Genomic DNA, 19,255 nt, shown 5'->3' with positions numbered 1-19,255 from the left:
TCCGAAGACAGCATGGCATTCCCAAGACACTTCATGCTTTCAAAATAACCGTTAAAGACAAGTAGAATCTGAGGGGAGACATAATGGCCCAGGACAGTCGCAGCTGCTGTGCCCCATATGCAGGGGAGGGGGCCTTTCTATGCTCCCCCCCAGAAATCATGAAAGGACAAATTCATAGCAAACAGCAATAGCACAGCTCCTTTATTCACGACTGTAAAATACAGAAGCATGCCCTGTCATGTTCAAAGGCCCAGGACAGCCTCTGCCCTCTAATGCAGCCTGTTGGGTCACACAGAGGTCCCATCAGCAGGAGAATTGGATTGTGCCTCTTTCTTCTTTTCTTCAGGTTTCATGGCTGGAAATAGCAACACCTCCTGCAAAAGAAAGGGGCATTTTTCTCAGACCACCAACACCTCTCCCCACCCCCCACAATTCCTGCATGAGGAGGCCTAAGGGCCACTGTAGCAAGATCTCTAGCACTTTTTAATGATGGATTAGTTGAGAGTTCCAAACTAAGATCACTTGAGATGCATGAACCATATTTTCAGTCATTTACATCTCACACATACTTATTGTAATAGGCTACCCTTTATCACATGGTGACCCCAGGCAGCTTCCAACATATAAAATACACACGTATATAATATAGCTAAAAACAGTAATCAGTAAAACCAAGCATATGTCCTCAAATGGTATATGGCACAGGCAGGCCTTGGCTTGGTGGAAGGAACTTGCGAAGAGTCTGTGCCTACCTTAATGTTGTTTGAGTCAGTCAGGAACATGGTTAGGCGGTCGATGCCCATGCCCCAGCCTGCTGTAGGGGGGAGCCCGTACTCCAGAGCCGTGCAGAAGTTCTCGTCAATAAACATTGCCTCATCATCACCTGCACTTTTTGCCTAGGGGAAGGGGGTGGAAATGAAAAGCTGGACCAAAGGGTCATCCTTGGAACTAGAGTCTGCAGCCATAGAACTCCCTTGGGAAGAGATTTCAAGAGGCCCCTGGAGATGGGCTGCTAAGGCTTCTCTTTGGCAACTGGGTCTACAAAGCCAGATGACAATGGGACAGGGAATGCGGTTGGGTCCACACCTGCCACTCCAACAATATGCTCATGGAGCCTCTTATTTGGCAGCTGGGGGTTCATGTTGGCTCTGTGTGTCACAGTCAGAGACATCACACTGGAGTTAAGAAGGCATTTGGGGGGCCAGGCTTTGCCAACCTGGTGGCCATACAACTCTACAAAACATCTGGAGGGCACTAGGTTGGCAAAGACTGCTCAGAGCCAAAGGATCAGGGAAAACCATGTAGAGCACAATGAACTACAGAGAGTCTGACAGGACGCCCATCTAGCCTAGTCGTCTCTCTTATCTACATCATCTCAGTCCAAAACCCTTTAGATGGATCCCATCTGGAACCTTCTAAATGCTAAGTATGTGCTCTGTTCCCAAGCTTCCCAAGCTCTTGAGACTTTCTCACAGTTTTCTCTCTGTTCCTCCTCTTAAGTGAGATGACATACATTTAACTAACATATGAGATAAGGCAGCCACAGCCAAGGTTACAAAGAGAAAAGCAGGAATTGCTCTGGGGAAGGAGGGAAGAGAGGTGATGCCACAGAGGCGCATTACATCTACTGCAAATTCAGGAGCTGGCTGAGGGAGGCAGACACTGCATCTATGTCTTAGGGCACTAAGTGGATGAGGCACATAATACATGTTATAGGCTTTAAACTAGTGAATAGTATCTCCTAAGACATGGTTCGGCAAACTAAGGCTCGTGAGCCGGATCAGGCCCAATTGCCTTCTAGATCCAGCCCGTGGATGGTTTGGAAATTGCCGCGTGGATCACCAGCGCTTGCATTCTTTCCCTCTCCCTCACACGGCAGCGCTTTTCTCCTTAGGGAGGGCTCAATCTTGTCCCACACTGGGTGCCGTTGACCGTGGGAGTCGGCTTGCCCGCCTGCCCACCTTAGCAGGGTGGTGCTGTGAAGCCTCCTACCCCGCCACGGCGCCTGGCTGGCTGGCTGAAGCCCAATTGCAGTTATTGGGACGACAACTGGGACAGGGAAAGCAAATCATCTTCAGGTCTCTTTGCAGGCAGGCAAAAATGGTTCATCCCCCCCCAAAAAAAAATATAGTCTGCCCCCCCCAAGGTCTGAGGGACAGTGGACAAGCCCCCTGCTGAAAAAGTTTGCTGACCCCTGTCTTAAGACTCTGTTCCCAGAATTCTTCCCATAAATTGAAGACCACATCCTAAAACGCATATGGCATCAAATTTATCCAACTATTCTTCTTCCAAGGAATTCAAGATGATGCTTGTTGCTTCACTCCTTTTTTTTAGTCTTATTATTTTCACAACTGCCCTGTGAAGCAGGTTAGGCTGAGACAGAGCAACTGGCTCAAAGAAACTCACTGAGCTTTGTGGGGATCTGAATCCAGGGCACAATAGGCAACACACATTAGAAATATTGGGACCATGGGTGAGGGGAGAATGCGGGGAAGGAAAGGCCAACTTAGCTGCCCATGGGAGTTTTATGGTGACACAGTAAGCATGATGGCTATCTAAAATACAGCTGATCCGCACCCAAACTCCAATGGCTCTATTTCAGCCATCTCCCCAGTTTCTACCTACATCATTTATTTAGATTTGACAGGACAAAGTATCCATTGTTCATTCATGTGCTTGAGGGCGACATTGTAGAAATCAGCACCTGCCCTCCCACCCAACACTGGGTGATCCATACTCCTGCTACAGGGCCTCATCACAAGGGAAAAATCACCAAGGGGCACCTCCAACCCCGGTGGGTTCCTGCAACATGCAGGCCCTCCCTTGACAGATACAAATCATTAGCATTACACAGGGAAGGAGGCTGCAGCAGCCAAGATGACAGAGAGCCTCACAGAAAAAAGCACAGCTCAAATGGCCACCTATGCAAACTTCACACCTTAGCCTGATCTTCAAAAAGCTGCCGCTGCAGAAAAGGATCATTCAATTCTGTGTAGGCATTGCAGATCTCCTTCTTCATCACAAAAAGCTCAAAGCGTTCTGTCAAGCCCGGCCGAAGGCGATGCCTGCAGAGGGTCAACAGGAGACCTAAGATTTAGACCCGCAAGCTACTCAAACCCACCTGGATAGCAGCAGGGGAAAGGTAATGAGAGATTTTGATATGGTCTACAGACTAATTAAACAAATTCTACTCAATAATGCATGTAACATTTCTGCATTTTCTCTAGATTCTACAATCTGATTATCAGGTCTGCGTAGTTCATTCTATTTTATAGGACATGGCAAGGAGCACAACACCCTTATTTCCCCCAATCCAGCTTTCCAAAGACACTCACCAAACTAGAAAACCATAAAAAGAATAAAAACATGCCTTAGCAAACTACATTTCTGCCAGCTTGCAGAACACACAGAAAACAGATGAGCCATTCAAGACATATGAGTGCACACACACCCTTTCTCCCTGCTTACCATTTCGCCAGAGGACTCATGATCTGAGGGTGATCACAGATAAATGTGGGGTTAATGCATGTAACTTCCAAACATTCCCCAACCAGCTGAAAAACAAGAGGGGATGGAAGAGAGAGTGAGCCTTCACACTGTTGCTTTAAACAATTGTTGTCTTCGAAAGTGGCATAAGATGGGAAAACCCTGCTGATCCTTTTCATCATCTGATTAACTTAGCCAGGTCCATAGCAAAAAATAAACTTTCTGAGGACACACTTTCCTGGCTGACCCATTTCCCATAGCAGGCAGTCCACTTTTTAGATTCACTTTGCACATAGAACATCAGGAAGCAGGACCCTTCTGTGTTCAGAAGCAAAAAGTCACAAACCTCAGAAGAATTCCAAAAAGCTGCCTGCCTCTGGGCTTAGTAGAACAAGCTCCACCTCCAACCATCCATCCCTCTGGGCTCTGCCTCACATGCCTTTGGGGTGCAATACACTCCTTCCTGTGGCACTTTGAGAATTTTGACTAGGCCAAGTCAAGCAGAGACAGAGAACAGGAGAACCCAAAAGTTAACAGAGATTACAAAGGACCCTTACCTTATCAAGGAGCCTGGCTGTAGTCCGGGGGGGCGGGCATTCAATCCCCCTCTCTTCACAGATAGCATCAAAGAATTTACGAGTTTCTGTGTGCACAGTATGGAGATATTAGTGACGCCCCTGCCTAAATCCCTTACCTAGATGCATGAGGAGGGCTGGAACCACTTGCATTCTCCCATCACTGGGAATGGTAATGGCCACCAGCAATTACAAAGCAAACAGTATGAAAGCCATTGGCAAAAGTAGAATCAATTCAGAGCTAGAATAACATTAACCCCATAAAACTACCCATCCCTCTTAGCAATCTGCTACACTACCCCCCCACCCCACCCTAAGAGCAGCCCAGGTGAGGCAGAGACACACTCCAAGCCTGTTCTCATACTCAATATAAGGACCTTGGTACCTGGTGTATTTTACTTCTCTTGTATGTCCTCAACATAAAATGAACTGCTACAAACAAATCAAGATTTGTCTTCTTTTACCTTCTGTATTAAACTGATCTGCAGCAGGAAAAGTCACTCCCAATATTTTCTCCAGCTCATCCACCATACTAATTCTGCGGAAGGGTGGTGTGAAGTCTATCTCATAGGACTGACCATCTGGGCCTTCAGGGTGGTACATTACCTTGTAGCTGCCAGTGATGTGTTTCACCATCCCTGCAAGAGAAGAGCTCCCCTTTATGCTTATCCATGTCTGTTTACTGCTCAAATCCTCATAAAGATCTTGTCTCCACCCCCTTCTTTAATATTGTGGCCACCAACCTGAGAGCATTTGTTCTGTGATCTCCATCAAGTCATGGTAGTCTGCATATGCCATGTAAAATTCACAGGTTGTGAACTCTGGGTTGTGAGTTAAATCAATGCCTTCATTCCGGAACTGGCGCCCAATTTCATAGACCCGGTCTATTCCGCCAACCACTAACATCTACAAAACACGAAGACAGTTGGACCTACCTGCTTTGTGAAGGGGGATTTGTTCTGTACCTAAACTGGTCTTAGAAGCAAACCCTGTGACTAAGACCACCTCAGGGCCCACTCCACTAGGACTCTCCTAGCTTCCCCCAACCAGGGCCAATAACTAATCTGTGAGTAAGAAGGAATCCAGGAGATTGAGAGGAAACATGTAAATAACTTTTTTGGGGGGGAGAATATAATCCAGTGTTACATGGAATAATTTGCATCTCAATATGAACAGCAGAACATTTAACCTGACCCAAATATTTCAACAGAAACCAGTGGAGAGGACAAGGGTGCAGGGACGGTACCAATAACATGATGCAAATGTGTTTTCTGCAGTTCATACAAAAGTAATCAAACGTCTGCTGTCATAATCAGTGCAAGTTGGTCTCCATGTCCAACCAATGGTCTGACACGACTCAACTGCTTGGGCAGTTCAACAGTCCCATCAGTATGGGAGATGCACAGCCTTCAAAAACCTCCATCCTCATGGCATTCTTATGCAGAACTTATTCCTCTGAACTTTCTGAAACATGTACTTTAATCAGTTCTGGCCTCCATTTGCACATTAAGCACAAAGGGGTTACTGTGAAATATTCAGACATTTTTCGTGCATCAGACCAATTTTATCCTCTTTGTCTGCTGCTCTCTATGACAGTTCACCTTGTGGTAGAGTTCTGGTGCTATTCTCATGTACAAGTCCATGTCCAGCTCATTGTGGTGGGTGATAAAAGGCTTTGCCACAGCCCCTCCAGGTATGATGTTCATCATGGGAGTCTCAATCTAATCAAACAAGCAAACATAAACTACAAATGATTCATTGGCTCTCTCGTGCCACACAGTAGCCCCCACCTTCAAAGTTGATTTTCTGAGGCATGTACTTGAGAACTGAGACTCCTGACCCAACCTCCAAAGGTTTCAGGTTTAATGGAAACAGACAAGCAAGAACAAATGGCTGACAAGGGTCAAGAGATTATAAGCCTTTTGGGTCACACTAAGGTAAGCACACCAGCCCCTTCTGTTTTGTTTTTTGACTCTATGGGTATTATGGGAGGACGACAAATGATTGAAAGCTGGGTGTTCCAGAGGTGGGAATGTGCAATCTTACCCCACTTTTCAGTGTGAACTTCAGTGAAAGTGCTGCTCCTATCTATAAATAAATTATTTTATATTTTGTGGGTGGGGTTGGCTCTCTCTGCTGTATTTCGTTTTCCTTTTGGATCTGCCAATCTGTATCTACAACACAGCATTAATTAAAAAACTGCATCTCTCAAACAAAAACTCTTCAGAATGCTTTTTCTCTAGCGTTAAGGCCAAGAGACCAAGTGTGTGTGCATTATGGCATAAATGCAAAATACACAGTGTTGCTATTTTGTTCTTCCCTCAGGCCAGCTGGGAGCAACAACCCATGAATCACACCTTATCCAGCACTCATGGGTTCTCTCTCGCAAACAAACCACAACTGGAAAACCAAATACAATTCTTGGCCTCGCATTGTGGTTTTTCTACATTTATTTAGAAATGAACAAATCAAGAGCATAAATTCAGACACCATGCTAGCACACTTTTTTTTACTCCAACTGAACAAAGGAAGTAGTAAAATGTGAGGTCTCAAACTGTGTACACATTATGGTGTAGATTCAAACCTCAGTTTACTGTTACATGTGAATACAGCCCAACACACACTATATCCTTTTCTACATTTCATTAAATAGAAAAGGTCATCTTGTATGCTCTTTCAACTCAAGGAACACCAAGCTTTAAAAGAATATGTAGCCAAAAGAGGCATGTTTAGTCCAACATCCCACTTTCAGAGGAGCCAATCAGATTTTAAAAAAACACCACACTAATAACTAGGAATACGATAAATTCCTTCCAGTAGCACCTTAAAGACCAACTAAGTTAGTTCTAAGTTAGTTCTTGGTATGAGCTTTCGTGTGCATGCACACTTCTTCAGAACCATGCACACGAAAGCTCATACCAAGAACTAACTTAGAACTAACTTAGTTGGTCTTTAAGGTGCTACTGGAAGGATTTTATTATTATTATTATTTTGACTATGGCAGACCAACACGGCTACCTATCTGTAACTAGGAATACGATGAAAGCGAAGTAGTAGGAGTAACATATAGCACTATCTATGCACACAATGCTTACCTCCAAAAAGCCCAATTCATCTAGGAAGCTTCGAAGGTATGTTATCATTTTTGCTCGGACTATGAATTTTTGCCTTACAAAGTCATTAAGAATTAAATCCAGGTATCTCTGCCGAAATCTGGTTTCCTGCAAACAATGGCTAGATTTAGAGCATAAAACATACCAAAGGAAAACCAAAGTACACTGGATAACCTCAGAAGTTATCAACTGAGCTACTGAAACAGCAGCTGCAAGTAAGATACCTTGTCTCTCAGCCCAAAATGAAGATGAGGTAGCATGTGAAGGCATGGAGCTAGGAGAGTGATTTGATACGGAATGATGCTCAGTTCCCCTTTCTTTGTCTTGCCAGGGTTCCCTTGGACCCCAATAATGTCCCCACGACGAAGCTTGTTGTTAATGTGCATATATTCCTCTTCAGATTTGTAGTTTCTGGGGTGGGGGAGGATTAAAAAATATTTTACTGAAACAACTCTTTTTGGCAAGCATTTCCCCAACCCCAGTTAGTCATATGTAGAGCAGACCCTTTGAAATGAATGGATATGGTTAATTTAGGTCCGTTAATATCAATGGGTCTAATACAAATTAAAGTTAGTTAGAATATAACCCACTGTAGGGGATTTCTAGAATGTGTAAAGTGAGCCAGAAAGGAAGTTCCCTTGGGACAATATCCTCAAGAACAATTCGGGAGGCCCAAGGACATCATACTCTCATTTTCAGTTCCTTTCTGCCCCACCACTGGGACTCACAGAAGGCAATAACAGACAAAAGCAGTTAAATGTTGTTTACCTGGAGTTTGCCATAACTTGCAACTTAACTCCCTCCCCACGAAGATCATAAAATATCAACTTTCCTCCAGAGGCTCGTTTGGCATGAATCCGGCCTAAATGACAAAAGCGACAAAGAAAAATGCCTCAGATGCCATCAGTTACAGTGAAAAGCCTGGAAAACACATACGAGTTCTGGATGGCAGCACATAACATACAACCTTCCACTGAGACCTTACCAAAAGTCAATTGCGCAGAATTTGTAGCAACTGAAGGACAAAGCCACCTTGCTTACTTCAAATTCCACCCTATATCCTCAACTCCATGAAGCTTACTGCAGCTTCACTGTTCCCGCAAGGGGAGCAATCAGTGACACTCCTTCTTTTGCTTAGAAACTACCCACACAGCACTGCACTAAGTCTTCACTGTAAAAAAAAAAATGTGGGGAAGGTGACAATCACTTTCATTCCCAGAATCCCAACATGGACCTTTACCTGCTAGTCTCACTGTAACATCAGTAAGATGATCCCCTGCCTGTAGGTGATTGTACTTTTCTATAAAGTCTGACAGTGAGATATCCACATGGAACTTGTGTGGAAAGGGGTCTTCAGAAGTGCCTCTCAGTTGCTGGATGGCCTGACTGCGGATCTTGTAGTATTGCTACCGGTACAAAGGAGACAAAGATGTTTGACAATGTACAAATTAGTACATGACGATTCGGCCCCAGAAACTTGTTTAACATAAGACAAGGAGCACCTCACAGTAAGCATCAGTATTTCCAGTGAAAGATCTGGAAGCAGCAAGGGAAGCTCTCAGCCAGATCCTTGAGAGGATCCCTTTGGAAATAACATAGGTGCATTTGCACCAGGCCACCCAAGCAGTGCCTTAACCGTGGGCGCAGATCAGGGAGCTTTATCTGGCAGAAGCTCTGGCCCAAGGGGCCCACTTTTTTGCCCAACAACCAGCTGGGCGGAGCCCCAACCCACAACGGCTCCCTCTCCGTCAAGCCACCCACTTAGTCCCCCCCCCCCCCGCCCGGCTTGGGTAGCATCGGCGAAGACAGCTTCTCACGTTGGGGTCGAGGTTTTCCTCGTCCTCAGCCGCGCAGGCGGCGGACTTTGGCGGCAGCTTCTCTGCCTGCTCCTTCTGCTTCGCCTGCTTCTCGGCCACTTTCTTCTCGGCCTTCAGGCGCCTTTTCAGCTCGCTGAAAGGGAACCGAGAGTCAGCGGCGCTTCCCTTCCCCGCGGCCCTTCCCCGCAACCAACACCCCACCCAGCGGGCCAGACACCGACCTCGCCTGCCCGCCAAGCGCCTGCCTGCTCCCGCAGAAGCTCCGCAGCGGCCAGGCCGGGCGGAGACCCAGCAGCCGCCGCCACGTTGCCGCCGCCACGCCGAGCATAACAGAGGCCGCGGCGGCCGGCTCCGGCACTCACTTCTTGCTGAGGCGGGGCTCGGCCTCGCCGTCCAGAGGGCTCGTCGTGGCGGGCGCCGCCATCTTCAGAGCCGACAGGTGCTTCTTCCACCCCACAGGAAACAAAAGCGAAAGCACTTCTGGGTCAGCAGCCGCTTTTACTGCAAGCGGCGCCACGCCCTTCCTCAACGAAGCACCGTCCGCGTCTGCGCAAACTGGAGCGCGGCGGCCGCAAAAGGAAACTTTCCGGTACGTTGCCGCCGCCGTTGAAGGGAGGAGTGGGCGGAGTGCAACGGGTCAAGTCGCCCCGCCCCTAATCTGAGCACGCAGGTGCCCCTGAGCGCGTGCAGAGTGCCATTTCCTTTCCGGGCAGAGCAGCCCGTAGGCGGCGTCGGGTGGGAATTGGGGGGTCCGAGGAGCCGGTCGCGGGGCTCGTCCTTCCGCTGCAGCCCCAGCTGTCCGGACGATGCTGGGCACAGCGGAGGCCGAGGGTGAGCCGAATGGCTCTGCCCCGCAGCCTCGGCTGTTCTTCCAGCGGGAGGATGGCAGCCCCCTGAGCTTCTACGTGCGCCCCGGGGCGGCCAAGATGGAGCTGGCCCCGCTGATCGTGCGCCACGGCGGACGCCTGTGCCGCGTGCAGGAGCCGGGCGCGGTGCTGCTGGCCCGGCCGGGAGAGGTGCCGCCGAGAACCTCGGGGGTCTTCATCTCCGCCAGCTACGTCGCCGACTGCGTGGCCCGCCAGGAGCTCCTGCCGCTGGAGACATACCGCCTGCAACCGCCGCCGGTCACCGCGGACACGGCCGCTGCCGAGGGCCGCCTGCCCTTCAGCGAGGTGGAAGACCAGGCCATCCTGCTGCACCTGCGGAGGAGCAAGAGAGGCAGCAGCGGCAGGCAGGCAGCCGGCAGTGGCAACGCTGTCTGGAAGGAGATGGAGGCGGCCCGGGTCACGCGGCACTCCTGGCAGGCCATGCGCGACCGCTACCTGAAGCACCTGCGGGGCAAGGAAGACCTCTGCCTGCCTGCCCAGAGATGCAAGCTCAGAAGCTCGTCGGAATCTGCTGCTGGTAAGCAGGGCTGCTTTAGCTGGAATAGGCCAAAAGGCCTCCTGCCGCAGCACAGGACCAGAGCACCTGCTTGGCATGCAGAAAGTGTCCCTGGTTCAGTCCCTGGCATCACCCCCATCTAGGGCTGGGAAGGAGTCCTGCCTGAAGCCATACAGAGAGTCACTGCTGCCAGTCAGGGCAGTAAGGCCTGGCAGAAGGATGATTTCCTAGCCAGAAGGCAGCAAGGTTCAGCTAGTCTAGCATCACTGCTACATTATGGTGAGGCAACTTGTCTGGGGCACCCTGGCCCACCTCCTGCTTCCACCTTCCTGGTTGTCAAATACTGCCACTCATCTTGCAGGTTGTTGTCCCCTCTGGGCTTCTATATTGCCCGGAAATGAGACTTTGGCCAGGTGTTGGCCAAAGGAGCCCCCATGGGCAAAATTCTCCCTTTGGGGTTCTTTCCTCCTGCCTTCTCTTCACACCTTTTCTGCCTCCAAGCCCTATCATGGGGACATAATTCAAAATCTATTAAAGTAGCTTCCTCCTTTCTTCTTAGTCCTGCCTTTGGTCAACACTGGGCTTCTGCCTGCCATTTCCTCATGACATCTCATATGCTTTCAAGCTACTGCTTCTGCCTGCTGGTGACCTGCCAAGTACTTCCCCTGTGAGTGTGCAAGTGTTTCATGCACACACACCCCTTTCACTCCTTTCTTCTTCCCCACTACCCTTGTTCAACTCCCTACTGTCTTTGAGTATTCCCCCCCCCCCCCCAGGCTCCAGTTTCTCAGTCCATGATTGCCTTGCCTCTGGATTGCCTGCCCCTTTGGAGGGGTATCCACTCTACCCTTAGGATTCTTCAAATCCTCGGGCTTCTTGCCTGTTCAGTGCTGCTCCTTCTGACTTGTGTGAGGGTCTTACCCAGCCAGTGTTCAAAACTCCCATTGTTTTAGGTGCGTTTTGCGACAGGGAATTTCATTAGCGTGAGCAGTTTCTGAGCTCTGGGTGCAGTACTGCGCCTAAAGATTTCAGAAAGGAAAGCAGGACCTTTTTCTGCCTCCCCACGTCCAGTTACTCTCTGAAGACTGGAGAAGAGACCCTCATAAGAATATTAGGGGGGTAGGCAGGGGAAAGACTAGACCATGTGAAAATTGAACATAATATTTTAGCTGTAGTTCATTCATTTTCAGCTTTGTATTCTTGTTATTAAAAAACATACCTAGACATTCTGTTGTTGGACCCATAACCTAGGTTTAAGGTGCCATTTAGCTCCTAGCTTTCATATCTCAGTCCCCAGCCTAACTGACCCTTTGTTTCCTCTGGAAAAGAGGCCTTTTTTGCAGTGCACTGGGCCTGCAGCTTATACTCACTTTAGCTGCACAATCGCAACCTTACATATGGGGGGTGGGGTGGGGAATAAATAAATCAAGAGTCAGAAAAACCCATAATTCCCCACTTCATTAGCTAGCTGAGGCCAGTGGGGCGTCAGGACCTGAAGCTGCCATTTCCTTCCCCCATTTTTCAAGGGCCCATTGCACCAAGGTGGTAATTGGTGCATCATCACAAGGGTGGGAGATGTGGCTTGGATGACTTTTGTCGCAGTGAACCTCAGCATACCTTTGTCTTTAGCAGCCTCCCAAAGTAAGGAAGTTGAGGATGTCCCCCAGCCAGAGGATCAAAGTCACACTGCGGAAGGATCAAAGGTAAAGAGCATTTTTCAGACACCTAACAAAGAATTTGAAGACAATGGGGTACAGATGCCACTGAGTGTTTCAGCATAGCTTATAGAATGACTAAAAGCAGAACTGATTACATTTATTTGACATATTTGGCCTTGGACATTGGCAAATGTAACTTTAGCCTGGAATTGCTAGGTTTCATTAAGGCACTTTTCTCTGGGTGATATAGGCAGTGCTGTGTGCCAACCTGTTTATTCCAGTGTTGTCCCCTTATATTTTTCAGGCCGTATATGTAGCAATCCAACCTACTCCCTCCATTGCAGTGTCAGTCTGTGGTGTGTGTGTGTGTGTGCCAGTAAACACCCTTGAGGCGTTTCAGGATTGCCATGTGCTTTTAATTGGAAAAATGTTCCTCGCAGCTTCAGAGAAGGAACTAGTCATTAACCTCCCCGCATCCTGCACATGGGGAACAGGGATTAACCAATTAACTAATGAAGCAGCCTGCTAAACAGGAACCATTTTAGAGGTAGAAGCTGCTGAAGGAGGCTTCTGATTAATGTTTCTATTTCACCTTTGCTGATTGCTAGATCATTCTGCACTATAGGAAGTGTGTGTTGTCTGGTGTTGCAGTCATGAAGTCTCTCGCTCTTCAGAGTTGAAGCAGCTGTTCCTTGCTGCCTTCAGGAGCAGGGCTGCACTCCTCCCTCTGCCTTCTTTCAGACCAGAGAAGCTCTGCTCAACTGTGGGGGTGGGTTGGGGAAAATATAACCCACCTCTACCACACTCTGGTACAACTTACCATATTATATGCTCCCAAAGGAGGTGTGCTCTGGTTCCTTTTCCTGACTCTCTCTAAGGCTTATAAACCATTAGTGGGAGCCTTGAGCCTCGATGCCCACCTTTACCTGCAGCCCAGCCTGACTAATTACTGGTGGGGCTACTTGTGAGTAAGACCCAAGCAGCTTTTCCTTTAATTTGCTTCAAGCTGATTAGAGAAAAGCAGTGTCTCTGCAGTGCCGAAGGACTCTAGTGGGGCAGGGGTCCCTGGTCAACTTTGTCCACCTGGCAGATTCAGAAGCCTCAGAGGGAAACTTCTCCAACCCCACTGTCATTTTTCCTTTTTCTGTACGTTCTCTAACCCTCCACTATCTTGTTTGTGATGGAATGACTGAAACAGAATTGCCCCATCACCATCAGAGTACCAGGCCCCAGAAACTGACTATAATCTGCACTTTTATAGGCTTACAAAATTTAGAAAGAAACAGTGATCTTGAACTGTCCTAATTCACCTTCCTTCTAGGGAGACAGTGAGAGCCCCAGCTCCATGGAAGACACCTTTTCAGAACACCTGGAGCTCAAGACCTCTGAGCAACAGCCTGCAGCTCCCTCAGCTGTGGAGGTGGCCACGGCAGTGGAGGACATAAAGCATTTCATGGAGAAGTTTGACGTGGACCTGACAACTGTGACACAAGCTTTTTTGAAAAACAGTGGGGAAGTGGCAGCTGTGGAAAGTTGCCTGCAGACGGGGCAGTCCTTGGGTGGCTGCCCTCTTTGGAGCAGGCAGGATGATGTGGACTTGCTGAAGGGGGATGACGACCTCAGAAGCAAGCTAGTGGCAAAATACGGAGCGGAGAATGTGAACAGGCGCGTGACATTCAGGAAAAGTTAGCTTGCAACAGCCATGGTTTACTGTAGGAGGGCAGCAAACTTCTTCTTTCTCACATGCATTTCTTCAGAGGGAGTTTTCTGAGCGTCAGGCTAGAGGGAAAGTCTCTGGAGGCCAGCAACCTGCGGTTACTGTCTTCTGTGGCTGAAAGCACAGCAAGCTGTTGTGATGGAGACACCGTTCTTTGAGACTTTCCTTCTCCTCACTTCCATTTGTACACAAAGCCTTTATTTACTTCACGGAATAAATCTGTGGACCTGGCACAGTCAGCCTCTTTATTCTTCCTTCACCAGCTTGCCTTAAGTTGGAACTTAGGTGTGGCAGTGGCTGATTTTGAGGTACTTGGCAACAGACAGCCACACATTTTTGGCTCGACTTTAGCCAATCCCCTAAAGTTGGAGCATTGCTTGGGTCTTCCTGTGGGGTCATCCCATCCCCCATCCCTCTCTCCAGAAGTGCTTCCACCCAGTCAAGAATATTCAGTAGCACTGATGCACTTAGTCACTGTAATGATTTCTGGAGCCAGAACACCCCCACTTAGATAGATACGCATACACCCCACCCCCATCATTTAGGCTAACGAGTGCTGAGCACCTACATGCATAGTATTTCTCATCATCTTGGCTATTCAATTGTAGAAGAACGTTTCATCCTCATCCTCATCATTTAATTTGTATGCCGCCTTTCGTACAACATGAACATGAAAAGATTTACATAATTAAACCATAAGAAAACTAGTCATAATAAATAAAACACATCCATAATTGAACAATTTCCACACAAATCATTATAAGATCTAAAAATAAAGATTCAAAAATTGAAAATCAGTAACAGCAGCAACAACAAAAACCGACCTAAAAAGACTCCACCTAACTTTTAAAGGTGGTTTATCTGGTTAAAATAAGGTAGCAGATGACACAGAGGCTGCAGACTTAATTAAAAAAAAAACAGATGTAGAGAAGGGCAAACAACTTGTATGATGGTATTGGAGTATGTGATAAATTTCTGCCACATCATGGGAAATGCACCTTGGATAGAGGTGCAGTAAATGTAGGTATGTATTCAGGTCTCTGTGTGTGGCACTGGCTTCCTTGAGTTGGTAAGGAAAGAGAAATCATAGCTGAACAGCCAGGTATGGAACAAATGAGTGAACAGAATCTGTCTGTGCTCCCTTCCTCATTAAATGCCACATCCTCTGAATGTTCTGTCCAAATCACGCGGCAAAAAGGTGTTATAGGTGCCAACAGTAACTTATCTCTTTGACAGGTTTTTCAAGAGTTTTGTGAAATACAAACATCCAGGAGCTCTAAAAGATCAATGCAGCCAGATTAAGGAGGTTTACACAGCTGACTAGAGCCACACTGGCCACTGCCAAAGTATATACGTTTTCACATGCTCTTAAACTTGATCACTCATCCATGAACTGGCCCTTAAGGCATTATCAAAGGCTCCTGCTATGAATCGATGTGGCACTCGCCAGCCTCAAAAGGTCATGCTATGAAATGAATACATTCTATCTGACCATCACTTTTGGCCATCCCTGCCCCTGTATGATGGTGATGGTGTGGAATCTTCATGAACATTCTAACTTCTCAAAGAAAATGTGGGAGCAACCAGGGTGTTGACATTCAGTGTTGTGTCTGTGAGGCAGGTGGAAAACTGCTGTAAATGGTAGAAAACATCAGCAGAGATGGAAGGAGATGGCAGGAAACCATGACAAAAATGGTCTTTAACGGTAGTGGAAAACAGAAAAAGGGAGCACTGTTAGGATTGATGCAAGTCTCCACTGCAAAATTCATCTGGACTGTAAAAAACTTATATAAATAAGAGCACATGTGGATCGTCATAAACCCTAAAAGGAAATGGCTAATTTGGTCATCTTGTATCCAGCCATACCTCGCTGAAGCAAGTAGAACAGCAACCGCATTGATTGGAACCAGGCTTGATGTGAACTTGGTTATTGAAACAGATCAGATGTGTGAACTTCGTTAGAGGGCTTTTCACACAAAAGCTACCCATGAATTCTTCAAGACTAAATTACACTTCAACTCCTTTGCAGAGGTCTCAGGATTAGTGGTTTAGGAAGTGGGTGGCAGTGGGGGCAGGTCGACCCGGGTGTCATCATGAGGGGGGTGACAGAATGCTCAACGCGCCCGCTCCCAGGCCCCGAAAGAAAGTGACTTCGGGCAAACAACGCTGCCACGCTCCTTCTGCCGCCACTGCTGGTTGCTCTGGTGGCAAAGGAGAAGTAGTGCATGGTGGGGGTGGAGGCTGAGGGTGGGGAGAGGTCAGTGCAAGCCCGAATCTCCAGGACACCGGCCCCCCTCCTCATGGAGGCCGCATGACGGCCTGGCTGCACATGCGTCGCCTTGGACTGGGAGCACGCCTCCGGTTTGGGCTCAGGCAGAGGCAGGAGCAATGTGCGCAGGAGCATGCTGTTCTATTTCCCACACCCCTCCCCCCGCCTTCTCCTTTCCCCCACCCAGGGAGATTCAGGGGGGTGGCGGGCAGGCATCATCTCTTCTCTTGAGCAGCTCGGCTAACTGCAAGTCTCAGTGGGGAGGAAAAACAGCCCAGAAAATGGACTTGTTCTCCTCTCACGTGCGCTAAAGCCAACTTCCTTACATTTGTTCCTGGTGTTTATGCAGCGACAACATGCATACCCTCCAACATTTCTCCCAAGAAAATAGGGATGTCCTATTACATTACTATTACTATTACTACTACTACTAATACTAATACTAATACTACTAATACTACTCTGGTTGGCTTCCAATATGTATAAAAAACCATAATGAAACATTTAACATTAAAAAACTTCCCTATACTAGGCTGCCTTCAGATGTTTTCTAAAGGTATGGTTACTTATCTCCTTGGCTCGGGGCTCCCATGACTTTCCATGGCCTTTCTCCACTGAAAATAGGGACGTTATATGGATCAAATCAGAAAATGGGGTGGCTTCTGTAAATCTGGAACTGTCACTGGAAAATAGTGACACTCGAAGGGTCTGCATCATGGGCACCATGCATTGTTTATGGGCATCAAGCATAATAGAGTCACAAGATAATTTTGCCCTGCCATAATGCGTTTGCTGTCTATATAGTAGTTTGAAGTAAGGGAGGCAACAGAAAAAGTAGAGGAAGTGAGTGCAAATGGGAGTAAGCCCCAGTAACTCTGCATAACATGCATAGGGCCAGACAGGCTCCTGTTTCCTGGTCCTTCCACAAAATCCCCATCTCAGCAGCCTTTTCCATTCTCATAATCATAGCATGAGGAAACATGAGCCTCTGTACAACATTTCCTGTATAAGCCATATTTTGCTTCCTTCCAGCTGGCCACTATTGGAACCAGTATTCTGGGCTAGCAAGACGGACGCTGGCTGATCCAGTCATGAGGCAGTGTGGTGTAGTGGTTAAAGTGTTGGACTAGGACCTTGTAGCTCTGCTTAGGCATGAAACCTGCTAGGTGACTTCAGGTCAGTCTCTCAGCCTAACCTACCTCACAGGGTTGTTGTGAGGATAAAATGTAATTATTGGGTTACTGTAATATGTAATTGAGGGTCAGAGCCAAAAAGGGCACACTCCCAGTATCTAGTTCCCAGTGCAGATAATCCACTAGGGGGACTGAAGCCATTTCTAGTTCCAGCCAAGCTGTGGATTTAAAATCAATTATGAGCCACCTAGTAGATTTTTCAAATCAAAAAGCAGACTATGAATATACAAAATAAAATATTTAAACAATGTTTCAGACATTGACATGCATAGATTCCAGGTGTATATATCTTGTAACTTAAGCCTGCCTTCTGGGATCCTTCTGTGAACAGAATGTGAGTAAACTATTTTATATACTTTTATACAAGACTGTGTCCAGTCTATTCTTTTAAGAGGGAAGAAAGGGGAATTACCAGGAAACTTATTTTAGAGGCTTATGCAAGCCTGGCAAATCTATCCGCTGTGTAAGTTTAAAAGGGGAACGTTACTCTGTTAAATCATAGAACTTGTTAACACAAGTTGGGAATGATATAATTAAACAATATATCCTCTCCTGCCTCCCTGAACATTCCCACAGGGAATGGCAAAGCTCTCTGGCTTAGCCATCTTGCCAATTGAAAACAAAGTAGCAAAAGGAATTGATTTTAATGATGGGATTTCAAAATTTGCAGAGAACAAAGTTGGGAAAAAAATATTTTAAGTTCTTTTGCTCACAATGTTAAATAAATAAACCAGAAAATAACACTTTCAACTGTGTTATCTTATTTTTTCTTCTTTTAAGAATTTCAATGGGGGGGGTGACAATAAATTTTCCGCACCGGGTACCATCTGACGTTGCTATGCCACTGTTCAGGATGAGAGCATTCTATGGATAATGAAAAGAGGACTAGGAGAGGGGTAGCGGTTAGAGAAAAACTGCACACAAGAAATATTTTGTTTTGGGCTGGCACTTAGTGTTTACTGTCAAGAAAGGAGTGGTTTGGACTGTGGGATATTTGGTTAGAAAAAGGAATGAGTTTTTGTAAGCACTGACTATTGGTCTTTATTAGTTTTTACTAGTACTGTTACTTTAAAATATATACGTTTTGCTATAAGAATGAGGACCTCATTTTGCTTTGCTCATGCCCTGTTAAGGGCCCCCATTGTGTCAGGGGCTTTACAGCTTTGGGAAATCTGAGGCCTCTTTTTGCTTCACTGGGAGGTGCTTCAAGAGCTACAATAAAGGCTTATTTTCCTAACACAGGAGGTCAACTATCTCTTGACAGCTGATTCCCCAGCCAAGGGGATCCATGCACTTTGGCATTTCCTTTCATCCAACCACAGACTCCATACTCTTTCACACAAACAAGCCATTGAACCAAACCTCCTTTTGCCATCACCCAGCGTGGCCAAGGAGTCTCATCATCATGGAAGACACTTTTGACTTGGTGCTTGTACTTTGGGCCAAAATTTTATACCCTGCTTCTCTAACCTCCTCCTGGTCATTGCATTGTGAGAAATATACCAAGGCTTTCTGTAGGAACTCTTTCAGTAGATATGCACTTTTAAGAAGGCTTGATTTCTTGGGAGTTAGCAATAGCTCTCCGTTGTGGCTTGTAAGGATGCTCCAGGTGAGTTTGAAATTTGCAGACACTGAACTGCTAGATTGGATGAGACGAAGATCCACAGAAATCCTCTCATTTGTAGCCCCCCACCCAATTTTCCTCAGTTACTCTCATGAGTTGAAGGCATTGTGGGGGCTACATTTCTGCACTGGCCCCTGCACAGAAACGACCCTTGACTCTGCCTTTGTAGGATCTGGGGAAGTCTCTGGGTGCCTCTATGCTCAGGTTTGTATGAGATGTCTGCCAGTTAGCCAGACTGACAGTTATTGAGCTTATTTCCCACGGAGGGTTTAGGATTAGTTTTATTAGTCTCTTATAGCAGAATCAACAGAGTCTTCCAGCACCTTAACAACTTAGAAATTTATTTTGGCTTAAGCTTTTGTGAACTGCAGTTGGCTTCATCAGAGGCACAAGGTGTTATCCTGAGTTACAGGTACAAAC

At 46.9% G+C, this 19,255-nt stretch overlaps 2 protein-coding genes across 5 annotated transcripts; one reads left to right on the top strand and one right to left on the bottom strand.

The window, feature by feature from the left end:
• Positions 1-175: 175 nt before the first annotated feature.
• On the bottom strand, positions 176-10,207 carry KARS1 (lysyl-tRNA synthetase 1). Of its 3 annotated transcripts, none has more exons than XR_014528769.1 (14): positions 9,354-9,600; positions 8,992-9,124; positions 8,415-8,580; positions 7,943-8,036; positions 7,399-7,585; positions 7,157-7,282; positions 5,663-5,782; positions 4,805-4,967; positions 4,526-4,699; positions 4,044-4,129; positions 3,469-3,554; positions 2,578-3,065; positions 753-1,272; positions 176-374 (listed from the first exon to the last, which is right to left on the bottom strand). XR_014528769.1 is itself a non-coding variant. In XM_083514805.1 (14 exons), the coding sequence occupies exons 1-14, from the start codon at positions 9,413-9,415 to the stop codon at positions 288-290; spliced, it is 1,755 nt and encodes a 584-aa protein (XP_083370931.1). In that variant the 5' UTR covers positions 9,416-10,207; the 3' UTR covers positions 176-287. The 3 variants fall into 3 exon arrangements, 2 of the variants coding, with proteins under 2 accessions (XP_083370931.1, XP_083370930.1); XM_083514805.1 differs by having other exon boundaries at positions 753-896; positions 2,939-3,065; positions 9,354-10,207; XM_083514804.1 differs by having other exon boundaries at positions 753-896; positions 2,939-3,065; positions 9,213-9,594.
• TERF2IP (TERF2 interacting protein) lies at positions 9,798-17,577 on the top strand (the record flags this gene model as incomplete). 2 transcript variants are annotated; one of them, XM_083514839.1, is made up of 3 exons in its annotated part: positions 9,798-10,395; positions 12,007-12,077; positions 13,354-17,577. In XM_083514839.1, 3 exons carry the CDS (start codon positions 9,798-9,800, stop codon positions 13,720-13,722), a joined length of 1,038 nt encoding a protein of 345 aa, XP_083370965.1. In that variant the 3' UTR covers positions 13,723-17,577. The 2 variants fall into 2 exon arrangements, with proteins under 2 accessions (XP_083370965.1, XP_083370964.1); XM_083514838.1 differs by having other exon boundaries at positions 12,004-12,077.
• Between the last annotated feature and the right edge of the window lie 1,678 nt (positions 17,578-19,255).

This window comes from Podarcis liolepis, assembly GCF_965112155.1.
Source record: "Podarcis liolepis genome assembly, chromosome: 7".
NCBI classification, from domain to species: domain Eukaryota; kingdom Metazoa; phylum Chordata; class Lepidosauria; order Squamata; family Lacertidae; genus Podarcis; species Podarcis liolepis.
Note: the sequence above shows the minus strand (reverse complement) of the source record. Positions and strands in the feature narration are given on the sequence as shown.

What these genes read in the sequence shown, in the direction of transcription:
- KARS1 (XM_083514804.1), bottom strand. Translation starts at nt 9,319, where the DNA reads ATGCTCGGCGTGGCGGCGGCAACGTGGCGGCGGCTGCTGGGTCTCCGC. An exon ending in TGTTACAGTGAGACTAGCAG is followed by an intron (nt 8,037 to 8,414) that starts GTAAAGGTCCAT and finishes TTTGTCATTTAG; the next exon opens with GCCGGATTCATGCCAAACGA. An exon ending in ATTTTGGGCTGAGAGACAAG is followed by an intron (nt 7,283 to 7,398) that starts GTATCTTACTTG and finishes CATTGTTTGCAG; the next exon opens with GAAACCAGATTTCGGCAGAG.